This window comes from Bicyclus anynana, chromosome 2 (genome assembly GCF_947172395.1).
Source record: "Bicyclus anynana chromosome 2, ilBicAnyn1.1, whole genome shotgun sequence".
In the NCBI taxonomy this organism is placed as follows: domain Eukaryota; kingdom Metazoa; phylum Arthropoda; class Insecta; order Lepidoptera; family Nymphalidae; genus Bicyclus; species Bicyclus anynana.
In genome coordinates this window covers 1,118,189-1,145,243 of record NC_069084.1, presented here as the reverse complement: position 1 = coordinate 1,145,243, position 27,055 = coordinate 1,118,189, and the positions used below count along the sequence as shown (strand labels likewise).

The window sequence follows — 27,055 nt, the reverse complement described above, 5'->3', positions numbered from 1 at the left end:
ACCCTATATTTATTAAAAACGTAGAGCAGCTAATAAAATAGAGTAAAAAACCCGACCCGGCGATTTTCGCCCACCGTGGGGTTCCGTTTATGAGATATAAAAAATATAGACGAATTAATTACAAATTTACTTATAGTTTTGAGTTTTTTTCTTGTAAATAACGATGTTACTTATAACGAAGTTTTAAATCAACGGTATAAGAAATAGTAGGTACCTACCCGAAAAATTCATAGGTCAAAGGGAAGTCCTTACTACCTACTCTGATGAGTTTTCATTCCCTTGACAGTGTCGAATTTTGCATATTTTACTGAATAAACGGCCGCAAGTACCTTTTTTACGTAAGCTTCCCGAAATAAAGGGTCTTGACAGATAGATAGAAGAACAAATACATATGTGATCATTTATGGCTTCCGTTTTTTCCTATAAAGAAAAAAAGAGAAGTTTATTTAGAATACACATCACACAAAAGAAAGAGAGAAATAAACCAATAATTAAAATATGTAGTTTACAACTAGCATAATGGAACCCTAAAAGGGGCTCCACTCAGCACATTGCTGTGACAGTTCTATCGAGGTACGGAACCATAAGAACAAAATATTGCATTTATGGCTACCCCAGTCAGGAGTCGTAATGTTGGCGCTAAAGCAATTTTAAGAGCAATAAAATTTTCATAAAGTTTTACGTTCCAATAGAGCGCCGTAACCGTAAAAATAAACATTATATCGTCGTCCATATTAGCTAAATACATATTTTACTCAGGTTCATATTAATTAGGTATTTACATTTATTACGGTTCGGTTTTAGTTTTAATAATTTTCAATTCACTCTCAGCTATTTATTTATATTTAAAATTGTAGGTACATTTTTTTTTAATTAACAATTTTTTATTGTTTCCCTCCAATGACAGGCAAGTCATCTCCCAGATGATAAACCCGGATGGGGGTACGGGCCTCGAGGCTTAGCCTCGTTGCCTCGGGTAAGGGGATCTTACTCCCTTGGTAATTTTCATAGAAACATCATTAAAAAAACAACATTATAAAAAAATGTTATTGCGTATCGTAGCTAGAATAATTATAATTATTATTTATCAATCAAATGAATATTAAAAAATGTTTTTTGTCCTTCAACCAATTGTTACGTTAATGTTAATGTTACGACACGCCGAATGTGGCGCGCGTGTAGGCGCGTATCCGTATGCTGAAACGACCATTACAGCGTATTTAAAAAAATACGCTAGTCTGAAATCACTCTAATGTGTAAACGTAAAAGCACAGATGCGATGCGTCTCCATATTTAATTCCTCTGTGCCGCCTACTGATTGTGCCCCACAAGGGTGCTCCATTATTTCAAGCTCAATATAAAATTGTATGACCGTGATAAATATTTAATGAGGTTAACTGACAAATTATTATATTTAATATAAAACCAAATTTTTAAATACAATTTGATTTATTTACTTATTTTCTACTGTATCGTTGTTGAACGCAAACATTATTTGTCTATGGTTTATACAGGCAATGCTATTGGTCGTATGTTTATAATGTTGGCATTTCAATTTCAAACTTCAAAGTTTCAAACGGTTTTCGATTGTGTAATGTTTCAGCATCGTCTGTCAAATTTATTTAAAAACTTTTAATGAAGCTGTAGTTTTTCAATTATGTCCAGTTTTAATTATCATGAATTCCTTCCGAAAATCATTGCATTATCGAATTCTTATACAAACAGTAACAAAGATGACTTCAAGGTATGTCGACTTAAACGATTACAAACACGAGTTTTTAGTTACAGTTCGGAAGTGATTTCTTCGTATTTTGTGATTTGTGCTAACAAGAGTGTAAAATTAACAGTGCATTGTGTTTTAGTGTATGAAATTTGCTTTTCCAGGCAATGTTTGAATGTTTCGATAAGTTGGAAGAAGAATTAACTAATGCCAAGGCGCGAGCGCGGGATAAGCCAAAGGATAAAATAACCCTTCAGAGTATAAACGAAGACGAGGGTACGTATTTGAATTATTCTTTAAAACCACCAAATCTACATCATATAAACAATATCTACTGGGTTTGCCTTTTCAAAGCAGCATGCCAGTAAATGCCTTAAAATCTAAGCTTACAATTGGAATTTAAAATTAACAACTGTTACAGTAAACAACGCTAAACAGTTTTAACTTTATCACTACATATCCTAAAATTCCCTAATTATTATTATTTTTCAATACAGTATATAAAAAGCCAAAAGAAAACATGTTTGTCACAAATTCAAACACTTGTCTTGTCAGTAAAACTGGCCATTGGATTGAAGTTTGTTTAAAATTGCATGGATTATATTGATTTGAGATCAGTGTGTTTTTACTCACAGAATTATAAAAGCTTTTGCATGTAATATAGCTTCATGTGGATCTATAAACTAGTAGGGTGCTTGAAGATTTTGTTCATAGTATGCAATATATTATGTTCAAAATGGACAATTCTTTTATTTTCATTTTTTAATTTCTACTTACAGTAGTGATGATGATGCAATCTAAAATGGAAGCGAGCCCCTTTTGGTTTCTACATGATATCATACCAGAACTGTAAATCAATGTTGTGAACTGCAAATATTTGATGAGATTTTTTAATGTCAACATTTCGACCCAGTTGCATGGCTCGTGGTCACGACGGGACTGAAGTTGAGAGATGCAAAGTTGACATCAGCTGTTAGGGGCAGAATCGATTTACCCTCTTTCTTGTTCTTTTTTAACAACCTCGCGTTTTTGGCTGTTTAGGCAAACAACACTCACAACATCACTTTTGTTATTAGGCGTTTCGCGGCGCCCTCTTGAACTGGACCAATTAAGAAAACCTCAATCAGCACTGCCAGTGATCAAACCCAGGACCACTGAGGCCATCTTTTTCCAATTCAGGGTTGTAATAAATCCTAAGAGATTGCATTTTTGCATCTATGAATTGCACTATAAACTCTCCTCAAGAATGATATCTAATAAAGTATCATAAAGTCCTGTAAAAATTAACCTATTGCAGCTGAGTCTCCTAAAGTGCCAGAGCCCGCATCAAAACAATCCAGTGACTCCAATGACACTACGTCAAGTGAAGGTGGACGACGGGGCTCCAAGAAGCGCAGCAAGCATGAAGTGGAGGGCATGGAGAGCCCTGAGCAGGAGAAGAGACAGAAGAGGAATGCTAGTGTTAAAGCTCAAAGCAATATTTCCAAACAGGTTTGTTTACATTGTATGCTTACTAAAAAAAATAAAAACTGCAATTAAAACTTTGCAGTTTTTACCTTTAATTAGAACATTCAATTATTTTATTATAACAATTATCCACTGCGGTAGTAGGATAAGGAAGAAAGGGATAAAGAGTGTTAATGAATTTTAAAGAAATTCCTTAATCCTACACTTTTTTGAATTGAAGTTCTTTACTCTCTGCCGCATTATGAACACAGCACCCACACTGTGAATCCATGAAATGCTAAGATATTTGTCTGTCATCATTATCACAACATTGGGCGTCCACTTCTGTGCATAGGTGTCTTTTAAGGACTTCCAGGCAACACTGTTTTGTGCAGTCTGCATCCAGCATCTCGCATTACTAGGTGTTGGTGTTTTTTCTTTCTATCCGTTAAAAGGTTTTGCCCAGTAATTACCACACTAGTCATGCATTACAGTGTAGCATTTGCTGCTCGTGTAAATGAACACTAAGAGGTCTAGATTTGCTTTGATTAGACTGGTATGATTAAACAGCAAATGTATCTGAAATGCTATAAATATAATATAATATTTAACAGTAGTAGAGTTATTAATTCAATAACTCAGCGGCTGTTTAAATGGCTTACAATAGGTCTAGGCCTCCATCCTTATAGGAGAGGAAATTTAAAGCTTAGATTAACAGCTTTAATTTAACACAGATTAACAGACTAACAATTATAATGTTTCCTGGGCTCTGCTTAGTACTTCTCTCTGCCACACAATGGCCTTGGTACTTGCACAGTGACTCCAAAGAAAGCCAAGATATTTACCTAACTATCACTATCAGATTATGATTATTACTGGTTGTAGAAGATCTGTATGTGAAATGACCTTCTCCCATCTGTCTAATGGATGAATAGTGTTTTATATCTTTGGGGAATGCCTATCTCTGATCCAGGCCTCCCTTACCGCCCGGCAACTTACTTATATCTAAAAAAAATCTTGATAATTTTACTTTAATAATGAAATCATTACTTTATCAAAAAAAGTTTGCTACAATGTTTAACAACATTTTCAATTCATCTTTAATTTGTCTACAATGGTCACAAGCTAAAATTGTTGACTATACAGCCTGAGTATCGTATATTTTTTGAAGACTTCTGATTGTTTTGTTTGTTCGTTTTCTTGTTTGTTGAGCTTGTTGGTAATAAAAAAAAAATTCAACTTCAAATGTACCTAAAAATAGTACACCTTCAAAAATTCGTCAGCGACTTTTTTGCTTCATTAATAAATAAATGTATTTTTCTTCAAGAAACATACTTCTATTTAGCCAATTATTTAACCAGATCCTTATTTGTACATCATATTATCATCTTCTTATACTTCTCTATAGGGGTATACCTGGGTTCCCTGGGCCGACATTGAATGGGTTGGTGGGCATTCCCCTTTAATATGTTAAAAAATACAACTCCAAACCAAACTCTTATTAATGATAGTTAATAATAGGTAATAATAGTTTAGCAAGGAAATAATTTAATACAGATCTTATACAATGAGACCAACGGCTTACATGCTATCCTTATGCTATAGTTGGTTCTCTTAAACTGTGCAATGCTCAGCTATTAACAGTAAAATAATTTGACAAGTTACATTTTTGTCTCAGATCAGAGGAACTTTGAAGGTGTTGAATGAGACTGTCATATTGGTGACTCCAAATGATGGGGTAACATTAGAAGTTGTTTTTAGAATTTTTCTTTATTATTGTATGTATTTTCAGTTCTGTTTTATTTTATCTTGTATAGATAACAGAAGTCTGTATAGTAGTATTGGAGATAGAGTAATCAAACTCTACAGACAACAAGTGTGCTTAACATGCAATCAGTGAAGAGAAATATAGACAAAATTTAGTCCAATGGCGTCAGAGTTGTCCCAATTCCATCACTTTCATAACAACATAGTTAAAGATATATTGGAATTTTGTCCATTTCTCTTCACAAGATTATATAGATTGCAAGTTAGCTACTTAAGATACAACTACCAGCAATCAAACATGTCACGAACTGTGATGATTACTGACTATTATTTTAAAAATAAAAAAAATATGTTTCTACAAATCTACTATCAGAATCAATATCGTAAATATAATATTTATTATAGAAAATATGACTAAATAAATAAACTGAATGCCATACATGTCATGTAGTCTGCTGTAGAACATTTTTACTGATTACTGAGTTAATTTATCGTGAGCAGCTTCATTTTTATGAGACTATCAACTTTTTTATTTACGAAAATTCTTGATTCTGATAGCTAAATGAGTTACCAGGAAATTAAAATTTCTGTGCGTCGGAACGAGATAATGTACCACACAATTTTGTAGGACATTGTGGCTGGTAAGTAACAACTTTAATAACCTCGTTATTGATACAAGTTGGGAGGAGAGTAGTTCATCAAAAGTTGTTACTAACCAAATGCTTTTTTTACTGTTGATTAATTATTGGTTATTCAACTTAACAGCCACAATGTCCTACAAAATATTATCTACAATTGATTTAAATAAGTTTCAACATGTTCCAGCAATTTTAAAATAAAGAGCCCATAAAAATCTTGGAACCCCATTGCTCAGCTGTTTTTATTTATAATTAATGAGTAGGATAAGATGTTCGTTTTTTATTTTTATCCATTAGATTGTTTAGAACATTTAGATAGCTTTCATCATTATCATTACATTACATTCCCCGCAGGTGAATGTGAACCTAACCCAGAAGCTGCGTCGCGAGACCTCTACGGAGAAGGGCAGACGACGCCGCGGCAAGAACGATGATAAAGAAAATGCAGAGCCCATGCCCCTTGTACAAGGTACACATATGTACATTCACTTATAGGCTATTAGATTCTACTAAGAAGAGCAATAAACTAAGCAGTTCCTCATTTACTATAACGTGACGGGTAGCAGCGCCAGTGATTGTACCATCATTTTGTGGTAGAGGAAACACCTCGAGCAGGTCCTAGGATTTGTGACCTTGAGAGTAAGTTTAGTGGATCACTTTAGAATGCACCAACACTCATCTTCCCTGCCCAACATGTTCTCCATGCCCACACTAAACAGATTATGATAAACAATAATTACAACACAAAATCACTAACGCGACTGGCAGCGTGACGGTGTCTACGCTGCCTAACAAACAACTGAGTTAAAGTCATCAAATACCCTCTTATTTATACCAACACTATATTATACCTCCACTTTGCAATAACGCAAATAATGAATGTTAATGCCACCTGTAATCGTAGAATTAATAACATTACATTAATAATAACGACTATATTCATTATCATCAGTATATTTATAGTAAGATATTTATTAGCCAGGAGTATTTCAATAGCCCACTGGACCCTTAGTGGGCGATTGAAATACTCCTGGCTAATAAATTTCTTGTACTCAACAGTGAAACAAGAGAAACTATCCAATCCCCCCGAGCCCGAGCCGATGGAGCTGAGCAGTCCCGAGGCGACGCTGCCCGCAGACGTGCCGGTGAAACAGGAGCCCGACAGGGACGAGCTCGCCATGCCGCCGCCGACTAAACCTGGACCCAGTGAGTTACCTTTTTGGCATTCATTACCATCATTATCAACCGAGTTCGAGTTTGAGTCTCCTCTCAGAATGAGAGGGGTTAGGTCAGTAGTACACCACGCTGGCCCAATGTGGATTGGCAGACTTCACACGCGCAGAGAATTAAGAAGACTCTCTGGTAGATGTTTTTCCTTCACCTTTTTAGACACATTATCAACCTTACGGCGTACGGCGGCATTTATATTTTTTCAAGTATAGATTGTTTTTTTTTTAATTCTGTAATGTAGAGTCCCGCAAAGCGGTACAGAAGCAGAAGTCAGAGGAGTCGACAGACGAAGAGTCCTCCAGCACTCGAGGCTCCATGCAGCGGAGCAGGCGCACGAGGAAGCAGACAGACACCGCGCCCGCGCCCGCTATCAACGGTAACATAATCACTTGACTTATATTTAGCTAGATACCGTTACTCGTCCATCCTAGAATATTTTAGGAAACTTTACCATATTGTAAATCTATTCTAGAAATTCACTTTAGCTTTGAAAATAACGAGCAAACGGGGACTCCGACGTCACAAATTTCAAAACACTTTTCTATTGGTTGTGTGAAAAATTACGTCACTTTTCAAACAATATATTATAGTGTTATAGTAGAGGATAGTAGAGGATAGTAGGATAGTACCCATGGTATTATAGTAGAGGAGCCGAAGAGGGGATTTTTGCAGTTACTCGAGCGCGGCAGATAAACATAAGGGACTATACCTTACACTTTGTCGAGTACCTCCACCGAGTATGAGCCCTTAGTATTGGTGGGTACGTTTAGGGCAACCAAAAAAAAAACTAACTTCATTAATACTCATAGCTAAAAACTGCACATTTCGAAAATCTGACGATTTGAGCGTAACGTAATGAAATGGGAGGGTTTCAAAGTTACAAAATTAAACCCTTATATTTTAGTGCTCGAGGTACGAGTGCGATTAATTTTTTACTTATTTTTAAGGAAATAATCTCCTAATTAATCGCTAAAATTTTCTTACAATTTCAGTAAGCCAAAGTAATAAAAATTGTTTTTAAAGTCTGCAGTTTTTTTTTCCACCGCTAAAAGCGGAAAAAGTAAATAACCATTTATTCTTCCTATAATTTAATCTACCAAATGTAATCGGTCTCAATGACGCTCGAGTAACTGCAAATTTAGCATCCCGGGCTCCCCTACTATTATTATTGAATTTCCTGGAGAGATAGTTTATGAAATTATAGTATAGTTTATGAAATATTAGTGAGTTGAATGAATACATACCAATGATGGAAATTCTGGTTTTACAAAATCCGCTGGAACCATGGAGTTTTCCTACATAAAGAGTAGCATTTTTTCCGTTCCAAGGTCCAGTTTATATTTATACCAAATTTCATCCAAATTGGTTCAGTAGTTAAGCTGAGAAAATGTAACTTACTTTCGCATTAAAATAAATATAAACAATATTAATTTCGCATAGTACCTACATGGAATAAGATATATCGAAAGTCCAAAATATATCGAAATGAATTAATAAAATTTAAGGATTTCATAGAAAACTTAATAAACTCGTGTATTTTTTAAAATTTTGTAAATGTCAAAAATGCTGTCATCCATTTTTGATGTTACAATGTTACTTGATGTACTAAACATCAAACTAATTGTTAACTAATTATTTTTGTCTTACGCTCTGTTATAGTGACGTCATGAAACAGTTGAAATACAGACCATCATATACCGACATGCGTTTTGGTTCATATTGTCAAAAAAATATTTTAAAACTAAAATTTTCTCAAAAAAATTAATTATCAATCTAGTACAATGATAATGAACAATTTAATATCATTTAAAAAAAAGTGTCAACTAGCTTATTGAGTTTATATCTTCCAGAGTCCTCCAACCGCTCAGCGCGGGCCAGCTCGCGCGCCAAGCAGGCGGAGGGCGAGGAGCCGCCGCCCGCGGAGCAGAGACCCAAGAGGACTAGAGCCAAGAAGGTACTCCACGTTTTATACTTTTTTTTTATTCTTTTTAAGTTAGCTTGACTACAATCTCACCCGATGGTAAGTGATGATGCAGTCTAAGATGGAAGCGGGCTAACTTGTTAGGAGGATGAAAATCCACACCCCTTTCGGTTTCTACACGGCATCGTACCGGAACGCTAAATCGCTCGGCAGTACATCTTTGCCGGTAGGGTGGTAACTAGCCGATGCGTCCAACAAGCCAGACTTGGACCAATTAAGAAAATCTCAATCTGCCCAGCTGGGGGTCGAACCCAGGACCTCCGTTTTGTAAATCCACCGCGCATACCACTGCGCCACGGAGGCCGTCACACGTCACATATAAAACTATATGGGGATGATAATATGATGTAGAAATAAGGATCTGGTTAAATAATTGGCTTAATCAAAGTAATGTTTCTTGAAGAAAAATACATTTTTTTATGAATTAAAAATGTCGTAAAACGAAGTAATGATTTCATTACTAAAGTAGCATTATCCAGATTGTTTTTAAATATAAATAAATTGCCGGGTGGTAAGGGTAGGCCTGGGCCGGGGATGGGCTATCCCTGTTTGATGGGGTTGAATTTGGGAGAGTTTTCGAGGTTTTCAAAAAAAAAAAGTATTTGTATTTGTAGTAAGTATTTGTATTAACATTTGTACAAACACACACACAATATAGTCAGAATTGTACCCTAGAGCCAAACATGGAAATTCGATAAAAACGCAATTTTCAAAAATAAAATTAACTTACTTCCTTTTGCTGCAGGTTACTGAGGTATCGAAGTCTGACGATGAGAGAGAAACTCAACCAGCAGCGGACAGTGAACCAGGTAATTGCTCATTTTATTTTGACTTTATTCGTCAGACTCACGCCGCCTATTTTATATTATTAGTTCATTCAGTATTCATTAGTATGTAATTGATGCTACTATAACATAGAAATGAAGTAGTAGTGCTATTTGAACTTATCTGGGGAAGTACTTCCATCATGCTTGTTCTGATCCTCACTGCGAAGTTCTGGAATGCCCTTCCAGCTTCCGTTTTCACCCACCACCTACGAACATGGGTATCTTCAAGTCAAGAGTTAATAGGCATCTTCTAGGCGTTCCACAAAGTTCCACAGGCGTCAAGCAGGATTGCAGCCAAGAGCTCAAAAGGTGCAGCACACAAATATTTGGTATCTATAGTGGAGCCAAACTCAATGAGTACCACCAATCAGGTGTAAGCAGGTGTCAACAACCTATTGGAAACTTACTACTTGAATTGAGTGCCAAGAAGTTGTGTTTGGCACTCATTGAGTGGGGACGATTTTTGGCCGCTCATTGTGCATCCACTTTATAATTGGAGATTGATGGTACTGATACAAAATTAATGTTCCATGATTTTCAGCATCACCGGCCGAGAAACCAAGACCAAAACGCACAAGACGAGGACAGAAGGCAGTGTGAGTATAACATGACTACATTATACTATGTGCGCTGTAGCATGGTGCGGGTGACAGTTGCCTTATGACGTTCATAATACGTACTATTATCGTCAATCGCGACAAACTTTCAAGAGTGAAACGATCTGTCGCCCGCACCATGCTATAGCGCACGAACTGTAATGAAAATTAAAGTTTAAATAAAATAAATATATTGGATCAATACACAGATAGTAGCACCAAAGCGTATCTTCTGTTATAGCTACTAAAATAACTCGAGAATCTTCAATATCTGCCTATTTTAACAGCCTATCATAGAACCAGGCCCTTCTTATAAGAGTGGATATGGAGCTAAGGCCCACCACACCACTCCAGTGTGGATTGGTGGGCTCAGGGTGGTAATGTTGAAATATTAATCAACCACAGATGTTAATGGTAAAGACCAACAACTTAATGTGATATCCGAGGCATGGGGGCCTTCCATTGATGGCCATGCTAATTTAATTTATTTGTTAATTTTTGTATTTCATTTGTACATTCTTATTTTGATTTTTTTTTGTTTTCCCTAAACATACCCACTAATATTAAGGGCTCATACTTTGTGGAGGTACTCAACAACGTGCAAGGTATAGTCCCTTATGTTTATCTGACGTGCTCGTGTAACTGCAAAAATCCCCTCTTCAGCTCCGTCATTAATTATAAATATAATACTCTAAATTCATTTTGTAAATCCTGTCAGTAACTTTGTCATGATAATGAATAAAAAATTGTGTAAAACATCTGTATGAACAGGGAAAAAGAAACTGAAATTGTACCGGAACCAAAGAAACCGGAGGTTACTTCAAAACAACCAGAGGTTATATCACCTCAGGAGGAAAGGTTACCGCAAACAGAAACACAGTCACCAATATTAATACAAAAATTCTCAAACAACAACAAGGAAAAAACAACAAAAATTCCTCAAAAGACCAAAAATTTGAACAACAATTATGACTCAACAAAATTGGAAAGTAAATATAATGATGACCAAAACAAAAAACATATAGAAACGCATGAAATGTTAAATGGTAAAATGACTGATGACCAAAAGGTGAAAGAATTGAATACCATAAACAAGATGAATAATGTGAAAGAGACAAACGAAGATGTCATAGACAATATTGAGTTGGACAAGACGAGGGTGGTTCACATGGACACTACGGTGACCATATCCAAGGATCTAGATGCGACTATGGTGCTGCCCAATGGTGTTTACAATCATGCGCCATTTACCCCTAAAGCTGTGGTAAGGTTTATCTTTTTCTACCTATCCTACTAATAATATAAATGCGAAAGATTGTATGAATGTTTGGATGTTTGTTACTCTATAACGCCGCTACTACTAAAGCGATTTAGCTGAATTTTAGAATGGAAAAAGATTTTACTCTGGATTAACACATAGGCTATTTTTATCCCGAAAAAATCCATGGTTTCCCGAGATTTGCGAAAAGTAATGATTTTGATGATATGAATGTTTGTTACTCTTTCACGCCTCAACTACTGCACCGAATTAGCTGAAATTTGGTATTAAAATATATTATAGCCTGGATTAACACACAGACTACTTTTTATCCCGGAAAATCCAGTTGAGCACAAACTATTTTTAGGTGGTAAACCCAAAAATCGTTCGTACTCGACCAAAACACTAAAGTAGTCCGAACTAGGCACAATAATATATATAAGTAATACAGATTTCCAGGAGGATTTTTTGTTGCTTTTAATAAGCTCTAAAACTATTGAACCAATTTGAAAAATTATTTCACCATTAGAATCCTACACTATCCCTAATGAATATAGGCAATATTTTATCACCGTGTTCTATGTGTGTGAAACCGCGTGTCGTCTACTATTATATAGCCGAACAGTTTGTTAGTTTGGTTGAATGCACTAATCTCAGGAACTAGTCAGATTCAAATTTATAAAATGGTTTGTTTTGGGCAGTATGACAAATATGGTAAAAACAGGAAGAACTAGCCCTTTTGAGAACTTTTGTACCTGTGTGTGTATTTAAGTTACACAAAAATTATGTATGACAAAATTGTTTGCAAACTAATAAATGTAAATTTGTAAAAACTGATTCTCTGATAGAAGAAAGATAGATAGATAGATTACAATTTTTTTTTTAATTTACAAACATGCATTTCCTTTTTTTATTTGCACAATTATACCTACTTAATTTAGAGCTTTAATAGCTCAGTGTTATAGAAGCCAAACTCACGTCTTTTCAGAGTACTAGAGCGGAATGGGAAATGTTGGTTATTTTTAAAAAGATATGGCAAATACACTTAAACATAAATTTAAAAAAAAATTAATTAAAAAAATATATCTAGGACATCACTATGCATGTCATATAAAAATGGTTTTGCGTTCCAGCAAGCAATGAACGAGACAGTGGTGATAGAGCACTGTCGCGAGACCATAGTGCTGGAGCAGCCGACACTAGCCGGGGACACTACTGTGGTACTGGACAAAGGTAAACAATTATCATCATCACCATTATCAGCAATGGCGTGCATAAAGTTTTAGATACCTTACTTTACTTTACTTAATATTATGCTTGTTACTGTGGTAGTACTGTAGTAGTGTTGTAGGACTTACAAAATATCAGCTTTTATAAAAAACAATGGTCTAGATTTTACGGTTTTCCATAATATCGTGTTCTAAAATCTCTTTAATTAACTCGCTCTAGCTAACATTGTAAGTTCGTTTCCAGTGGACGCGAAGGCGACAAACCTGACGGACGACAACTCGCTGTTGACGGACGACAGCGACGCGGTGGCCGACACGCCGCCGAAGAAGCCGCCCGTCGTGCAGCCCACGTGAGTCGTGACGTCACTTGCTCTACCGTCTATGTCTCTCACTACTCACTAGCGGACGCGAAGGCGACAAACCTGACGGACGACAACTCGCTGTTGACGGACGACAGCGACGCGGTGGCCGACACGCCGCCGAAGAAGCCGCCCGTCGTGCAGCCCACGTGAGTCGTGACGTCACTTGCTCTACCGTCTATGTCTCTCACTACTCACTAGCGGACGCGAAGGCGACAAACCTGACGGACGACAGCGACGCGCAAAATTCGTCCGCAAAAATTCACGACAAAACCGATTTTGTAGAATTTTAGTATAGAGAGGATTTGTTTTTTGAAGCAGAACATATCATAGAATAAAGGTGGTGAAACAGGAGTTGAAAGTTCGTACGATAGCCCTTTATTTTTCAAGTTATAGGAATTTATAAAAAATAAATGAAAAATTGAATGAGTATACCACATTCCAGGTCTGCAGTGAAGGAGAAAGTGCAACAGTTTGAAGAGATGGCGTCGAGGGCCACAAGAACGAAGACGCGAGCTATGGCAAAGAAGGTAAAAAGCTACAGGATGTTCGGAAAAAGATACATTGCAGTTGCAGGGGTTTTAGAGCTTATCTGCAACCAATTTAATTATGTAACCATCTTTATCAGCTTATTTAAAACCCCACTACAGGACCAAATCTCCCTCCATTAAGGACAGGGAATATGGTGCTTAAACCCTGCACGCTGCTTTATTTATTTTTATAGGCCACCAAAGGTTATGATAAAATAGGTTAGGTAAGGTTAGTAATGATGATGATGAAAAAAATAACAGTTGTATTGTTTTGTTTTGGTTGAGCAGGAGGAGCAATCCGAGCACACTCCACCGGACAAGGTGAGCAAGGTGCTGCTCTCCAGCGACACGCTCAGCAAGATGAACAGCATGATATTCAACGGGAAACCAGCGCACGTGAGTCTCACTTGTGTCCAATATAGCCTTACAGCTTGGCAACTTCCGCGCGGGCCAGGGGGCGTGTAGCGATGAATGAAAAACCTACGACTGATGCACCTCACTTTCCCGCACAGTCTTTCCCCCTGTCGCCCGCATATCATGGGAGTGTCATCAATGAACTTGCCAGACTTAAGAACATTTGTTACTAGCGGTCGCTCTCGTGGAATTCAGTATTTCACAAATCCCGCGTGAACCATGAATTTTCGGGGATGAAAAGTAGCCTGTGTTAATCCAAAGTGAAATCTTATTTTCATTCCAAATTCCAACCAAATCGCTTATGTAGCCGCAGCACAAAGGAGGAACAAACTTACTTACACACAAACTTTTGCCTTTATAATATCGGTGTGATACAGAACAATAGTCAGGCCTTCGTAGTTTTTTCATGGGAATTTGCTTGAAATATGATTGGACTCCCAAAGAGAGAGCAGACGTCATCTGCTATGCTATGGCTATAGTGCTTCTCAGATAGGATGGGTGAAAGTTCGTTTCACTATTGAAAATTTGCTACGATTTACGATATTAGTACAAATTATGAACGTCATAAGGCAACTGTCACCGTACCCATGCTATCCGAAAAACACTTTTATCAGTGCCAGTATCAAGCTCCTCGTTATGTGTATTATGTAAATAAATATACTTTAGTTAATAATAGTCTTGAGAAGGATATGATTTTGCATGATCTCGTGTTGGCTCGTGCCGACGCTAGGTGGCGCATTTTGTTTCCGTAAAGAGTAGGGAGTTAGAGAGGGGGAGTGACATCTCTCGTAGAGTAATTTTTCTTGGATTACGTTGAATTAGGCAGGGAGAATGTTTCGTTGTCTCGAGTAGTGAAATCTGTTTTATTTTGGTTACATTTTAAGTTTATTAATTACTTAAACTGTCCTGACAAATATGGTAAATCAGAATCTTTGTTCAACATTGATTTTCATATTTTTAAAATCCACTGTTATTTAGCTTATGTTGCCGCTGTTATTTAGCTTATGTTGCCGCTGTTATTTAGCTTATGTTGCCGCTGTTATTTAGCAAACAACTGAGTTGTTTGCTAAATAACAGCGGCAAAGAGTACACGCAAGCCGATTCCCGTCAGGTTACCTTCATAAATCTATACTAATATTATAAAGCTGAAGAGTTTGTTTGTTTTTTTGTTTGTTTGTTTGTTTGATTGAACGCGCTAATCTCAGGAACTACTGGTCCGATTTGAAAAATTATTTCAGCGTTAGATAGCCCATTTATCGAGGAAGGCTATAGGCTATACATTATCCCTGTATTCCTACGGGAACGGGAACCACGCGGCGGCAGCTAATCCATGCATATTCATTGTACTGTGTCTAGAGAAATTCTACTTATGAGAAACCCAAGTATGTATCGCGCTATATGAATTTCTTTTTCTTTAGGACAGCTTTTAGGGCATTTACTATAGAGGTATCAGAAGGTAAACTATTAAAAAACACTTGCACTGTACTATTGTCTTTAATTCACAATTAATTAAAGGTAAATACAATTTAGACTTAACGACGTGCTCTCTGCTACCCTAGGAGATATATTCTATCTGAATCTAGTCTGAATCAGAATACCGCGGGGCGCGCCGCCGTAACGGACACACATATACGAGTCCTTACAGGTTTACCTTCGTCTAAATTCCATCCTTCGCCACTGCTAACAATACATATTCCTATTGTTAGATATCAAAGTCAGCCGCCAAGCCGCCCGTGGTGACAGTGCCCGTGCGCGCTGTGCCGTCGTCCGCGTCCAAGCTCAGCGGCATCGCCCGCGCGCGCGAGGCGGACGAGCGGGAGGACGCCAGGAAGAAGAAGGAGGCCTTGCTGGAGGCCAAGCGGGAGATACAGAAGAAGTGAGACTTGCCATTGCCTTTAATACCACCCTTCTTTTTTGTTTTTATTTAAGTTTCCTCCATAACAATCGATTTTTTATATGTATATAGCCCCTAGTATGAAAAAATCATCATCTCCTTACCCTTATCCCACTTAAATGGGGTCGGAAATAGTAGATTCTTAACCGAGGGTGGAAAGAATCAATTCCCGAGGTATTTAGACAATAGCGGCAATAGTCCGAGTAGGAATTGATACTTTTACCCGTGTTAAACACTCTACTTTTCATTTCGAATATGAGGAAATTTCATTTCGAATATGAGGAAATTTCATTTCGATAACGAGGAAATTATAATTATTGTCTATTTATTTGGCCCGCTTTTGGAACGTCGGTAAAGCAGTCGTCAAATTGGACGACTGCTTTACCGACGTTGTGACTACTCCCCGCTAGGCGGCTCTCTCTAAGGAGAATGACTTACGTAAAAATCTCGTTACATCCTAATCGAAGAACCACTAATGTTATAGAATTCACTTTTCCTTTGGTGGAATAGCTATATTGCTTATTTCAATATAAAATTACTGGTTCACGTTTGTATGTTTTTTAACCGACTTCCAAAAAGGAGGAGGTTCTACGTTCGGCTGTATGTATGTTTTTTTTTTTAAATTAACCTATAGATAGCACTATGCACCTTAAAACGTCTTGTTTATGTAATCCACCATCTTGGGGAGAGAGAAAGAGAGAAAGCGCGAGAAGAAATGAGACGGCAAATAGTCATTCGGAAATAACTTTAGACAAAATTCATATATAATATATAATATTTAAAATTAATTGTCATTATATTTTTTAACCATTATCTATTTTTTTTAACTCCGTCACTGTTATGTAATAAATTAGTATCCCGCCAATTTATGTCGACTTTTCAAATTTTATTTAGGGAACTCAACACATTATTGTTGCGGCTTATTCCGATTAAGAAATTTGCGCTAAATTTACACTGGCTGTTTAGAAACTCACATGGCCGTAGCATTTTTTTTATAATTACTTTACTTTTTACATAAAAGTTTTCCTCTAGAACTTCATTGACCTCTGAATAGGCTGTATGGTCAACGATCTTTGCCTGTCCCTGATTTTAGTTGGGGACAAATTAAAAAAAAAAATAAAACTCTTCACAGCTAATGACAGCAGTTCTATTTTTAAAGTTCATTCCGGCCCTTAGGTGGGAAGTAATTTGTATGAGTTATTCCCTCCCTGTGTAGGGAAGCAGCATTTTCCACCCAATACTCAGATCAAAACAACACTACTTTCCGAGTATGAGAAATGAAAAATATCTTTTCCATTTGTCTCTATTACTCGTCAACACATTATCCACTCCATTTACACACATGTCCCCTTTCACACAATCCAACCATCTCTTCTTTGGCCTTCCTCTCCTCTTATCTCCTTCCACTTGCACATTCAACATTTTTCTAGTAATATGACTTTCCTCCCTAGGTATGAAAAAATATGGGCAGTAAAATTCGATGGACGAATGACGAGATTATTAAAAGAATATTATTTTCTTGCAAAAAAAACAATTGTAAATATCAAACAGCATTCTTGCTCTCTTTAAATTTAGTTGTGATCGAGTAATTTTCTTGAAATAAAAAATAATTTTGTCGGTATATTAATCACACTTTACAGAATATAAGATGTCGAAAAAAAAGTTCCTACGCCATCGTAACATAGTCAACATGTTAATGTACTTTGCAGCAGAACATAGCAACAGATAAGTTGCATATAGCTCGGCAAGTTCGTCCCTCCCGGCCCCCGCGGGCCATCGGGAGTGTTACAAACGAATTTGCCAAGCTATAGTGTGATTTGTGTTGCAGAAAACGGGAAGACAAGATGGCGGCGGCGGCCGCGGCGCGACTGGCGGCGGAGAGGGAGCGGCGCGCGGCCATGGAGGCGGCGGCGCGCGAGCGCATGGAGAAGCAGGCGCACGCGGACCTCGGCAAGATGGAGAGGCTCAAGGAGGTCGAGAGGGTGAGCACTCTCTACACTGTAGCCACACAGTTGTGTGACGGGTAGCAGCGACAGTGATTGTACCATCCTTTTGTGGTAGAGGAAACACCTCGAGCAGGTCCCACGACTTGTGACCTTGAGGTTTGAGGGAAGAATGCATTGACACTCACCTCCCCTGCCCGACATGGTCTCCATGCCCTCACTGAACAAGTTATTATCAATAATTACTACACAAAATATTATTTATAATTACAACAAAACATTATTGCACAAAATCACTAACGTAGCTAGCAGCGTGACGGTGTCCACGCTGCTAGCCACGTTAGTGATTTAGAAGCTGCTCGCGCTGCTGCTACATTGTCCAGTTTGCTCACACACTATACTACGCAAAAAATCGCGATTCCCCGTCCAAGTGTTAACTCGAGACATAGATTGATTGGTGATGATTTGAACGAAGCTATCAATATGTTATAAATACTAAAATAAGTATGTCTGTCTGTTGCCTTTTTATTGCAAAACTAAACCAATTCGGATTAAATTTGGTAATAGAGATTAATTATTGGACTTTGGAGCCGAACATATTTTATCCCGGAAAAATCCATTATTTCTGTGGTATTTTTAAAAAATAAAATTTAACTTTAACAAAATTTTATTTATTTTACACACAGAAAAAGCAAGAAACAGCGCGGAAAGTGGCAGAAACAGAAGAGAGGAGACGCGCAGAGGAGCAGGCGAGGCAGCAGCGGCTGGCGGAGGAGCAACGCAGAGCGGAAGCTGCCAGGAAGAAAGCGCAAGAGGAGGCTGAAACGTGAGGAGATTACTTTTTCTATTTACTTACCATCTCATCTGTAGGCCTAACATGTGACAGACGACATGCAAACAAAACGATGTATTATCGTGTAACAGCGCCGAACCCAAAATATCGACGGCCGAAGAGGGATTATTCGACCTGGGTCTATTAGAAAAACCTCAATCGGCCCAGCCGGGGATCGAACCCAGGACCTCCGTCTTGTAAATCCACCGCGCGTACCACTGCGCCACGGAGGCTTAAATGAATCTGATCAAGTTACACAATAACCCATTTGATTGGGCAATAATGAATAGACGTACACATACAGGATGTCCCGTAATTTGTATAGTTTTGAAAAATCTTAGGGTGACCAGGAAGAAAAAAAAAGTGTGGACGTTCCAACGTTTTTCTTTAATGTTTTAAATGTATTACAATCTGTCTACTTGGTTTGGCTGCTATTAATTATTTTTTTATATTTTGAGAAAACAAAACACGAATCCAATATTTCATGGTCCAACCCAGTGAGCCTATGGTCGCATCACGACACCTCGAAAAGAGAGACAAACATCGACCAATAACAACAGAGTCGAAAATTATCGCTATTGGTAGACATTTGTCTTTCTGTCGTTGGTAACCGTACAAGTTAGTCACTGTAGACAGTTTGAGAATAAATGTTATCTTTTTTTTGTAGCTTAAAAAGAGAAGCTGCCTTGGAAGAGAGAGAGATCGAGAGGAAACGCAAAGAGTTTATGGAGAAACAGAAGTTGAAACAAAAAAGGGAAAATGAGAGAAGTAAGTCATTTATTTTATTAATAAGTGACAATTTTCGTTGACTAAATACTAAACTTGAGTATTAGCTGAGGAATAGTGTGCTAAATCAAAAATATCCTTGAACAATGTGATTTTTTTTTATCTTTAAATTTGTAAAAAAGCAAAAGGCCAGATAGAATAGTCAATTCTTTGACACTTTATTTTGCAATAAAATTAAAAGACTCAACTGACATATTCAGTCTCAAATACCTACCCAAAAATATCGACCAGCTTTCTAGCTACAATGTGGATTAGTTGAATACAGATGGCTCACGACTTTGGTGTTTGTAAGTCACAAAATCCTACGTGCACCGCCTGACGCAGTATACACGGTCAGGTATTTGAGTCATTAATCATGATGTTGTTCGCAGACACGCCGAGCAAGGCGCCGAGCCACTACGCGCCCGACCCCGTGCACATGCAGGACGGCTTCCAGTACCTGCACTCTGACGAGGAGGACGAGGGGCCCGCCTTCCCCGCGCCCGCCTGGTCCACCTCCAAGGTGAGTCGACACGGATGGTCACAGTAGACCCCCATTAATCGCGAACTTGATCAAAGCTAATTGAATACAATTGTTCAACTTCGTTTCGTGCAAACTTCCTATTGTTGTCAGTTTTGCGTTCCAAGTCAAAGAACTCGAAGCGATCTGAGGTTTGAAATCTTTTGAAATACCCCATATTATAATTGTGTAGAAATATTGCAGCTTAAAGATGGTTCCACAATTTGCATGTGCGAGAAAGAAACAACCTGTAAAATCGGATACTTGTTGAATTCCAGTTATGATCTCGAAAACAGTGTTTAAACTGAATTTCGGAAGTAATATAAGCTATATTTTATTTTGTCCCGTCAATAATAACCAGTAAAAAATTTAATATGAATGAAAAAATATCTACGTAAAATTTTTGCCGCCGAAACTGAAGCCGACAACACATTAGCAAGTGACGTCATTCATAGAGATATCAGCGTGATTGGCGTTAGCGCCAATCACAAACCGATGCCTTGTAGCGAATGACGTTACAGTCTCAGAATACAGAAAACCACCAGAAGCCACGTTTAGATGTCATTCTATAGTGCGCAGTGTGTCCAAAAATTGTACACAACAGCCTGCACTCGTCGCAATTCTCACCCGCGTAATGTTGCTAGTACATGAAGCTGTTAAATTTTTCCCTATTTTGTGGTAAAAATTTATAATGTTAAAAGGAAAACAATAAGTGTACAGTTCATCACATTAAATGTTAACTTGTATGGTAAATAATAAAAACAGTGGGACCAGTTTTCTAGTGATTGCTAAGAGTCAGCAAGAAAATGAACTCTAAAAAATTTAAGACAAGGACAAATAAATAACAGATATAATAAGACGGTTATTATAAAACTTATCAACTAACAAACTAAAGAAATACATATTTACAATAATAATTTTATATATTCCATATAATTATATTATATTATTATTATAAATATGTATTTCAATCGTGTGCACAGATATTATTATCTCGTCTTATTTCTCTAATTTTTATGTCTCTTAAAATTCAAGTATAAATAAGGCCATTGAATTGGTTTAATATCTTTTAAGAATGTGTTTTGAAGATAAAAATATTTTATTTAATCCTCTTGCTCAAACAAACAAGCAAACAAGTAGGTACACAAACAAACGAAAGACCAAACAAGCACACGAAAACAAACAAATGTGCAAACAAACACACAAACAGACAAGAACGAACGAACTTATTATAATATAGCACGCCATTGTTATTTGTAAAATTTTAAAGCTTTAAGATTATTTTACACTTTCTTTATCTGCGCTGATTACCACAATTTTATTTCAACTTAATTGCCGGAACCTATGCCTACCTATTTAGTTGATTAATATTTTACATAAATAATAAATCCTTGAATTGAAATTAAAAGTAGGGAAAATCAAAACAATTACATTGGCAACACTTGAAATGAAGTCATTGGTTTCTATGACAACTAAATTCACGTAAAAATTATTCATTATTTTAACATAAGAATATTTATTTGTGCTACTTACACGTGAAATGTGATCCTATTCAGTTTCTTTTTTTTACCAACGGCATTTTTACACGAAGGAATAGCACAAGACGGCTTAATTTAATTAAATTTGTCACCTGTATAGCACGTCAAACAACACGACAAACACAGAGTGAGTAATCGTAAAATGTGTAGTTTAAATGGCTTCACTTCTTTGCGCTATCATTCCTTCTGGTGGTTTTCTGTATTCTGAGGTTACAGTTTATGATTGGTGTTTACGGTGATGTGGTTAAAGTACAATTTTGTTTTATAAAAATATTATAATTACGAAACACAACACATTAGCAAGTGACGTCATTCATAGAGATAACAGCATGATTGGCGTTTGCAGTGATGTGATATATCACGTCACCACAAGCGCCAATCACAAACCGATACCTTGTAGCGAATGACGTTACATTCTATGATTGGTGTTTGCGGTGATGTGATAAAAATACAATTTTGTTTTATAAAAATGTGATTAGAGTATCTAGGCATCTAAACTGCCTGTATGCAAAAAATCTTCTTAGTTTTGTACAGCAGACGAGTAGCCTATTCAACAAGTATCCGATGTTACAGTTCGTTTCTTCCACGCAAAACGGGGTAAGCATGAATTTATCTCCGTGGCGCAGAGACTTGCTGATTCCATATACTTGTTCAAAAAGTTGTAATGTATAAATGTTGTTGTGCAGGGTCGGCGGCACCAGCTGGCGGTGCAGGAACGCGTGCCGGGCGCGCTGGTGGCGGCGCTGTTCCAGATGCGGCCGCAGACGCCCGACCTGCGCGACATCTTCCCTGCCATCGAGCGCGCGCGCCTCAAGCGCACCTCCTCCGCCGTGTGGAACACGCCGCCGCGCCTGCCCGTGCTGCACGAGTGACGCGCACACGCACGCACACACACGCGCCAGGCAAGTCGAACATGAAACAAAACGTACTACCGTATGCGTGTGAAAAACAAACCAGCAAAATCTCTATAACTTGCTTAAAGGCCAAGGATGTGCAACTAATTCTATATTAGAACGAGTATCCAAACCTGCTCTAATCAAATAGGATCTTATCAAATTTGACTAGGCTGGGAGAACAATAATAGCAGAGAACGAGGAGTGTTGATGGATCGTCAAGGAATTCCTTAACCCTACATCCTGTAGTCACAAGCTCAGGACTCTGCTCGGAGTTCTTCTCTCTAACACGCGATGGACCCGGCACCCGCACCCGTGAATCCATGGAATGCTAAGCTAAATCATATCAGCTGATGGACGTCCACTGCAAGGCATAGGGACTTCTAAACAACACGATTCTCACACTAAAATAGATGAACTTCTCGGAACCACACAAAAAACACAATCTCTCAACTCATGTAATAACTATTTCTCAACATTAGGACAACATTTAGCAAATAATATACTATCAAATATTGGTGAAACCGAAGAGTCTATAGCAACTAACATAAAACAAAATCACTCTACACGTGATTCCTTTTTTATGACCCCTACAGACAATTATGAAGTAGAAGCACTTATTTCACAACTCCAGAATGGGAAAGCTTCAGGCTATGACGAAATAAACAACGAACTTGTTAAACAAACGGCTAAAGAAATAATTGACCCACTAACTACCATTTTACATTTTACCATTTAACTTAAGCTTAAGCACAGGTGTATTTCCCGAAGAGTGGAAAATAGCATTGGTAAGCCCAATATATAAAGCTGGCCCCAAAGACAAGCCTGAAAACTATCGACCCATATCATTGCTTGGAACCTTCTCCAAATTGTTGGAAAAAATAGTTAACAAGAGACTTATGTCTTACTTAGAGTCCCATAACATACTATCAGGGAGGCAATTTGGGTTTAGGCATAATAAATCTGCGGAGGATGCTGTCCGTCTTCTAACATCTACTGTATCTGCCCATCTCGACCAGCAAAAAGGTTGCATAGGTTTATTCCTGGACTTGGCAAAGGCCTTTGATACTGTGTCCATCCCGGTTTTACTAAGAAAACTCGAATGCAACAGTATAAGAGGCATACCACTTGAGTGGTTTAAAAGTTACTTAACCAACAGAAAGCAGTGTACAAAAATATCTAATTTAAAAAGTGACGTGCAAAGTATCAATTTTGGTGTACCTCAAGGTAGCATAATCGGACCGACGCTATTTATATTATATATTAACGATATACACAGTATACCACTCAAGAACGCTGACATCATCTGTTACGCCGATGATACTGCCTTACTATTCCATGGTATAACTTGGGAAGAAACTTATCGAAATGCACAGTCGGGAATATCTGCTTTATCGAATTGGCTTAGCCACAATTTACTGACGCTGAATATAGACAAAACAAAATACCTGTGCTTTCATAAAACTGCAGCTTCCGCTCCCAAAAAACGAAACAATGGCCTTAAGATCCACAGTTGTGGCGTAACAAATGCAAAACGCCACATAACGGCTCAGTGTGCTTGTGATGAAATTGGTCAGGTCGACGTCATTAAATATCTTGGGATCCAGATCGATAATAAGCTCTCCTTCAGACCACACATTGCTTTCCTTTCTAAACGAGTCAGAAAAATCATCGGTATAATGAAAAAAATACGCGATATAGCGAACGCGTCAACCCTAACATTAGTATACACTTCATTATGCCAGTCGCTTCTTAACTATTGCATTCTATCTTGGGGAAGTGCAGCAAAGACAATTTTAATAGATCTAGAGAGAGCTCAACGATCAGTATTAAAAGTAATGCTAAAAAAACCATACAAATATTCAACCGCACTACTACATAAAGATAGTGGGGTGCTTACAGTTCGTCAACTCTTTATATTAAAAGCAGCTTTGTCAAAACATAGACAATTGCTACAATCCCCAAATGTAAAAAAGGTATTTGGAAAAAGAATAGTCAAGGTCAATCTCCCAATTGCGAAAACTGAGTTCGCTCGACGATTCACACCATATGTCGATGCAAAAGTCTACAACTTTGTTGCAAGGTCCTGTGATCTTTGCAACCTCTCAGTAAATCAGGCAAGTCTAACAATAACTAATTGGTTAAAAAGTTTAACTTATACAGACACTGAAGAATTACTCAATGCAAATATGAAATAAGCTAAAATAATTGTGTACACCTATCTAACGTTTCTGCTTACTGTTTTACTTTACTTTTCTTTTTTGTAATGTATTTCTTTTTGTAATTAGTTCTAGTCCAACGGAAAACATTAGAAAATCCTCCCTGGTCTCCACGATACAGATCAATCTAGTGTGGAGACCACAGGCAATGTTATGGTTTTATGTATATTTTTTTGGTGAATAAAGATTTTATTTATTTTATTTATTTATAACTATGAAACATCGATACTATAGAGATAGTTTTTATAATCGCATTAGATCGTTGATCTGATTGTTTTGGCTGAAAAGTAACGTCTAGCGAGGCAAGTCCTACACAATAATTGGTCTAAGAGATAAGATCATACTGAAGATTATTTTCTTTTTTACAGAAAGCCTGAGCATGAGTACACCGTCGCGGGCGGCGAATTGTATATAGTGTTTTTACTGTAATTAGTGTTGTATTATGATCATGAATTATTATTTTATCATGACATTCAGTAAACGTTATTCTATAGACTTTATTTTATTATTAAAGCTAGAGTACAATATTATTATTATTAATGGTAGAAATTACGTAGGCGACGACGTAGGTCGCTACATCCAATGTGGTTTCGAAGGACCAAATTTATACTTAATCATAACGCGACCAAGCAATTTTTTTTTTTATTTTGAAACTTATTGTTATATTCAATTTGTTAATAGATTTTTTCTAATCGAAAGTTTCGACAGTATAAATGTGTTTAAGACCATTCAAAATACTGTACTAATTGCTCCTGGCATGTGCAGTGGTGTTTGAAAAAGAAAAAAATACAACTATTTTAAATGTGTAATTTTATAAGTAGGTACTTAAAGTATCGACTACTTCGGTGTAAGCACAACCTTAAATGGTTGACGGCCCCACTTGCCAGGAGCGTTAGCGTAAAGTATAACATTAGATTTTACGTGAAGTGTGTTACATCACTAGTGTTTTAGTAAATTTCGTGTAAGTTGCGTAATAGTCTTCACAAACTGGGGACGGCAGAGGATAAAAATCAAATAAACTTAGTTCCTAAAAAAATCGAAATAGGGTAAATATTTTAACGCTCATTAACAATATTTTGTTGCAAATCCTCTTCGATGCTCTACCCTGTGGTCTGCCAGTGTGCGTTGACCATTAAATGTTTTGTTTGTTTAAAAAAATTAGTTAATAATATTAGATTAATTATTATTATTCAATATAAATTATCTGATCTAAAAAATCTTATTAGTATGTCATGGACTAGACCCAAATTTTTTTATTTATTTTATATGCTGGTTTAATAAATGTATAATGTCCACGAAAATGGGAATATCACATAATTATGATTTGTTGCAAGGGTGGATGGGTGTCCTAATAATAATGTAGCGTAATCAATGATCATTTTATACTATAGATCGGTTGCCTCCCTACAAAATCACCGCAAAAAGTGATCTGAATAATAGGCTAATATACTGAGCGCACACATGCACAATTTTGCCTTCAATTCCATTTTATATTTATGTATATAGTTTTTACACTTCCTGAACACACAACTTGACATTATAGACGATATTTAGGTATTATTTGTTTAAACAACGTTCGTTGTTGACCACAACTAACATTGAGATGTGGAAATTTCCTCTTTGAGCACCTCATTTTTTATGATCTAGTAACACATCTAAAAGTATTTAACATCATTGGGCGTAATCATAGATTACCTTAGACACCGCAAGTCCTCCATACAAGCATTCCCACAAGGATATTTGCCAAAGCGCATTTGTCGAGCTCCTCAATTTTTTAGTTTAGTAAAATTAAGAGAATTAATTTGGTCACATTGTTATTTATTGTCTCTTTAAATATGTATGTTAAAAGTTAGTTTCTCGCAGACCCCGTTTTGAATGTATTTAAGTTTGTGTTAATCTATTATTATTATTTTGTTTCTGATGTTTCTCAAAATTAGTCTTAGATTTATTTTATTTTAAAATAATTATTCAGAACTAAACTGCCTCTGTCCAAACTTAAGTCCAATTCGTGTTTGGCGAAACAAAGTTCTTGAGAATGAAATAAAGAATAAAGTTACTAAACATTGACAATGTAAAATAATCTTGGTAATATGGACACCAAATGTGACAATATCACTCCATTCTGTATAATATTAAGACTTTGTATAATATAAGACTGGTTAAATATAATAAAATTTACATAAAGTGTAAAGAGATTTTCATTTAAATTCCTAATATTAAGAAAATTAGCTGAAATTAAGGGTATTTCCTGAATAAACATATATGTAAACATGTTTGAGTATAATTAAGCTGCGAGATAGCACAGTGGATATGACCTCTGCCCCCGATTCCGGAAGGTGTGGGTTCGAATCCGGTCGGGGGCATGCACCTCCAATTTTTCAGTTGTGTGCATTTTAAAAAATTCAATGTCACGTGTTTCAAACGATGAAGGAAACATCTTGAAAGTTTCTTCAGGA

The 27,055-nt window shown here is 36.9% G+C and overlaps 2 protein-coding genes across 2 annotated transcripts in view; both read left to right on the top strand.

Annotated features, from left to right (window-relative positions):
* LOC112047351 (probable 39S ribosomal protein L24, mitochondrial) overlaps positions 1–27,055 on the top strand; it is a 503,102-nt gene that overhangs the window by 441,152 nt on the left and 34,895 nt on the right. The window lies entirely within an intron of this gene.
* LOC112047328 (axoneme-associated protein mst101(2)) lies at positions 1,564–26,790 on the top strand. Its single transcript, XM_024084419.2, has 21 exons — positions 1,564–1,744; positions 1,885–1,996; positions 3,018–3,211; positions 5,926–6,040; positions 6,631–6,777; positions 7,043–7,177; positions 8,652–8,755; positions 9,528–9,591; positions 10,151–10,205; positions 10,977–11,469; positions 12,597–12,696; positions 12,937–13,042; positions 13,497–13,581; positions 13,870–13,977; positions 15,702–15,871; positions 17,718–17,871; positions 18,519–18,658; positions 19,332–19,432; positions 19,822–19,952; positions 22,174–22,389; positions 24,968–26,790. Exons 1-20 carry the CDS (start codon positions 1,658–1,660, stop codon positions 22,357–22,359), a joined length of 2,787 nt encoding a protein of 928 aa, XP_023940187.2. The 5' UTR covers positions 1,564–1,657; the 3' UTR covers positions 22,360–22,389; positions 24,968–26,790.

Coding starts and splice junctions, on each gene's coding strand:
- LOC112047328 (XM_024084419.2), top strand. CDS start 1,658: ATGTCCAGTTTTAATTATCATGAATTCCTTCCGAAAATCATTGCATTA. Junction 13,582..13,869: donor CGCGAGCTATGGCAAAGAAG/GTAAAAAGCTAC, acceptor TTGGTTGAGCAG/GAGGAGCAATCCGAGCACAC. Junction 13,978..15,701: donor TCAACGGGAAACCAGCGCAC/GTGAGTCTCACT, acceptor TCCTATTGTTAG/ATATCAAAGTCAGCCGCCAA.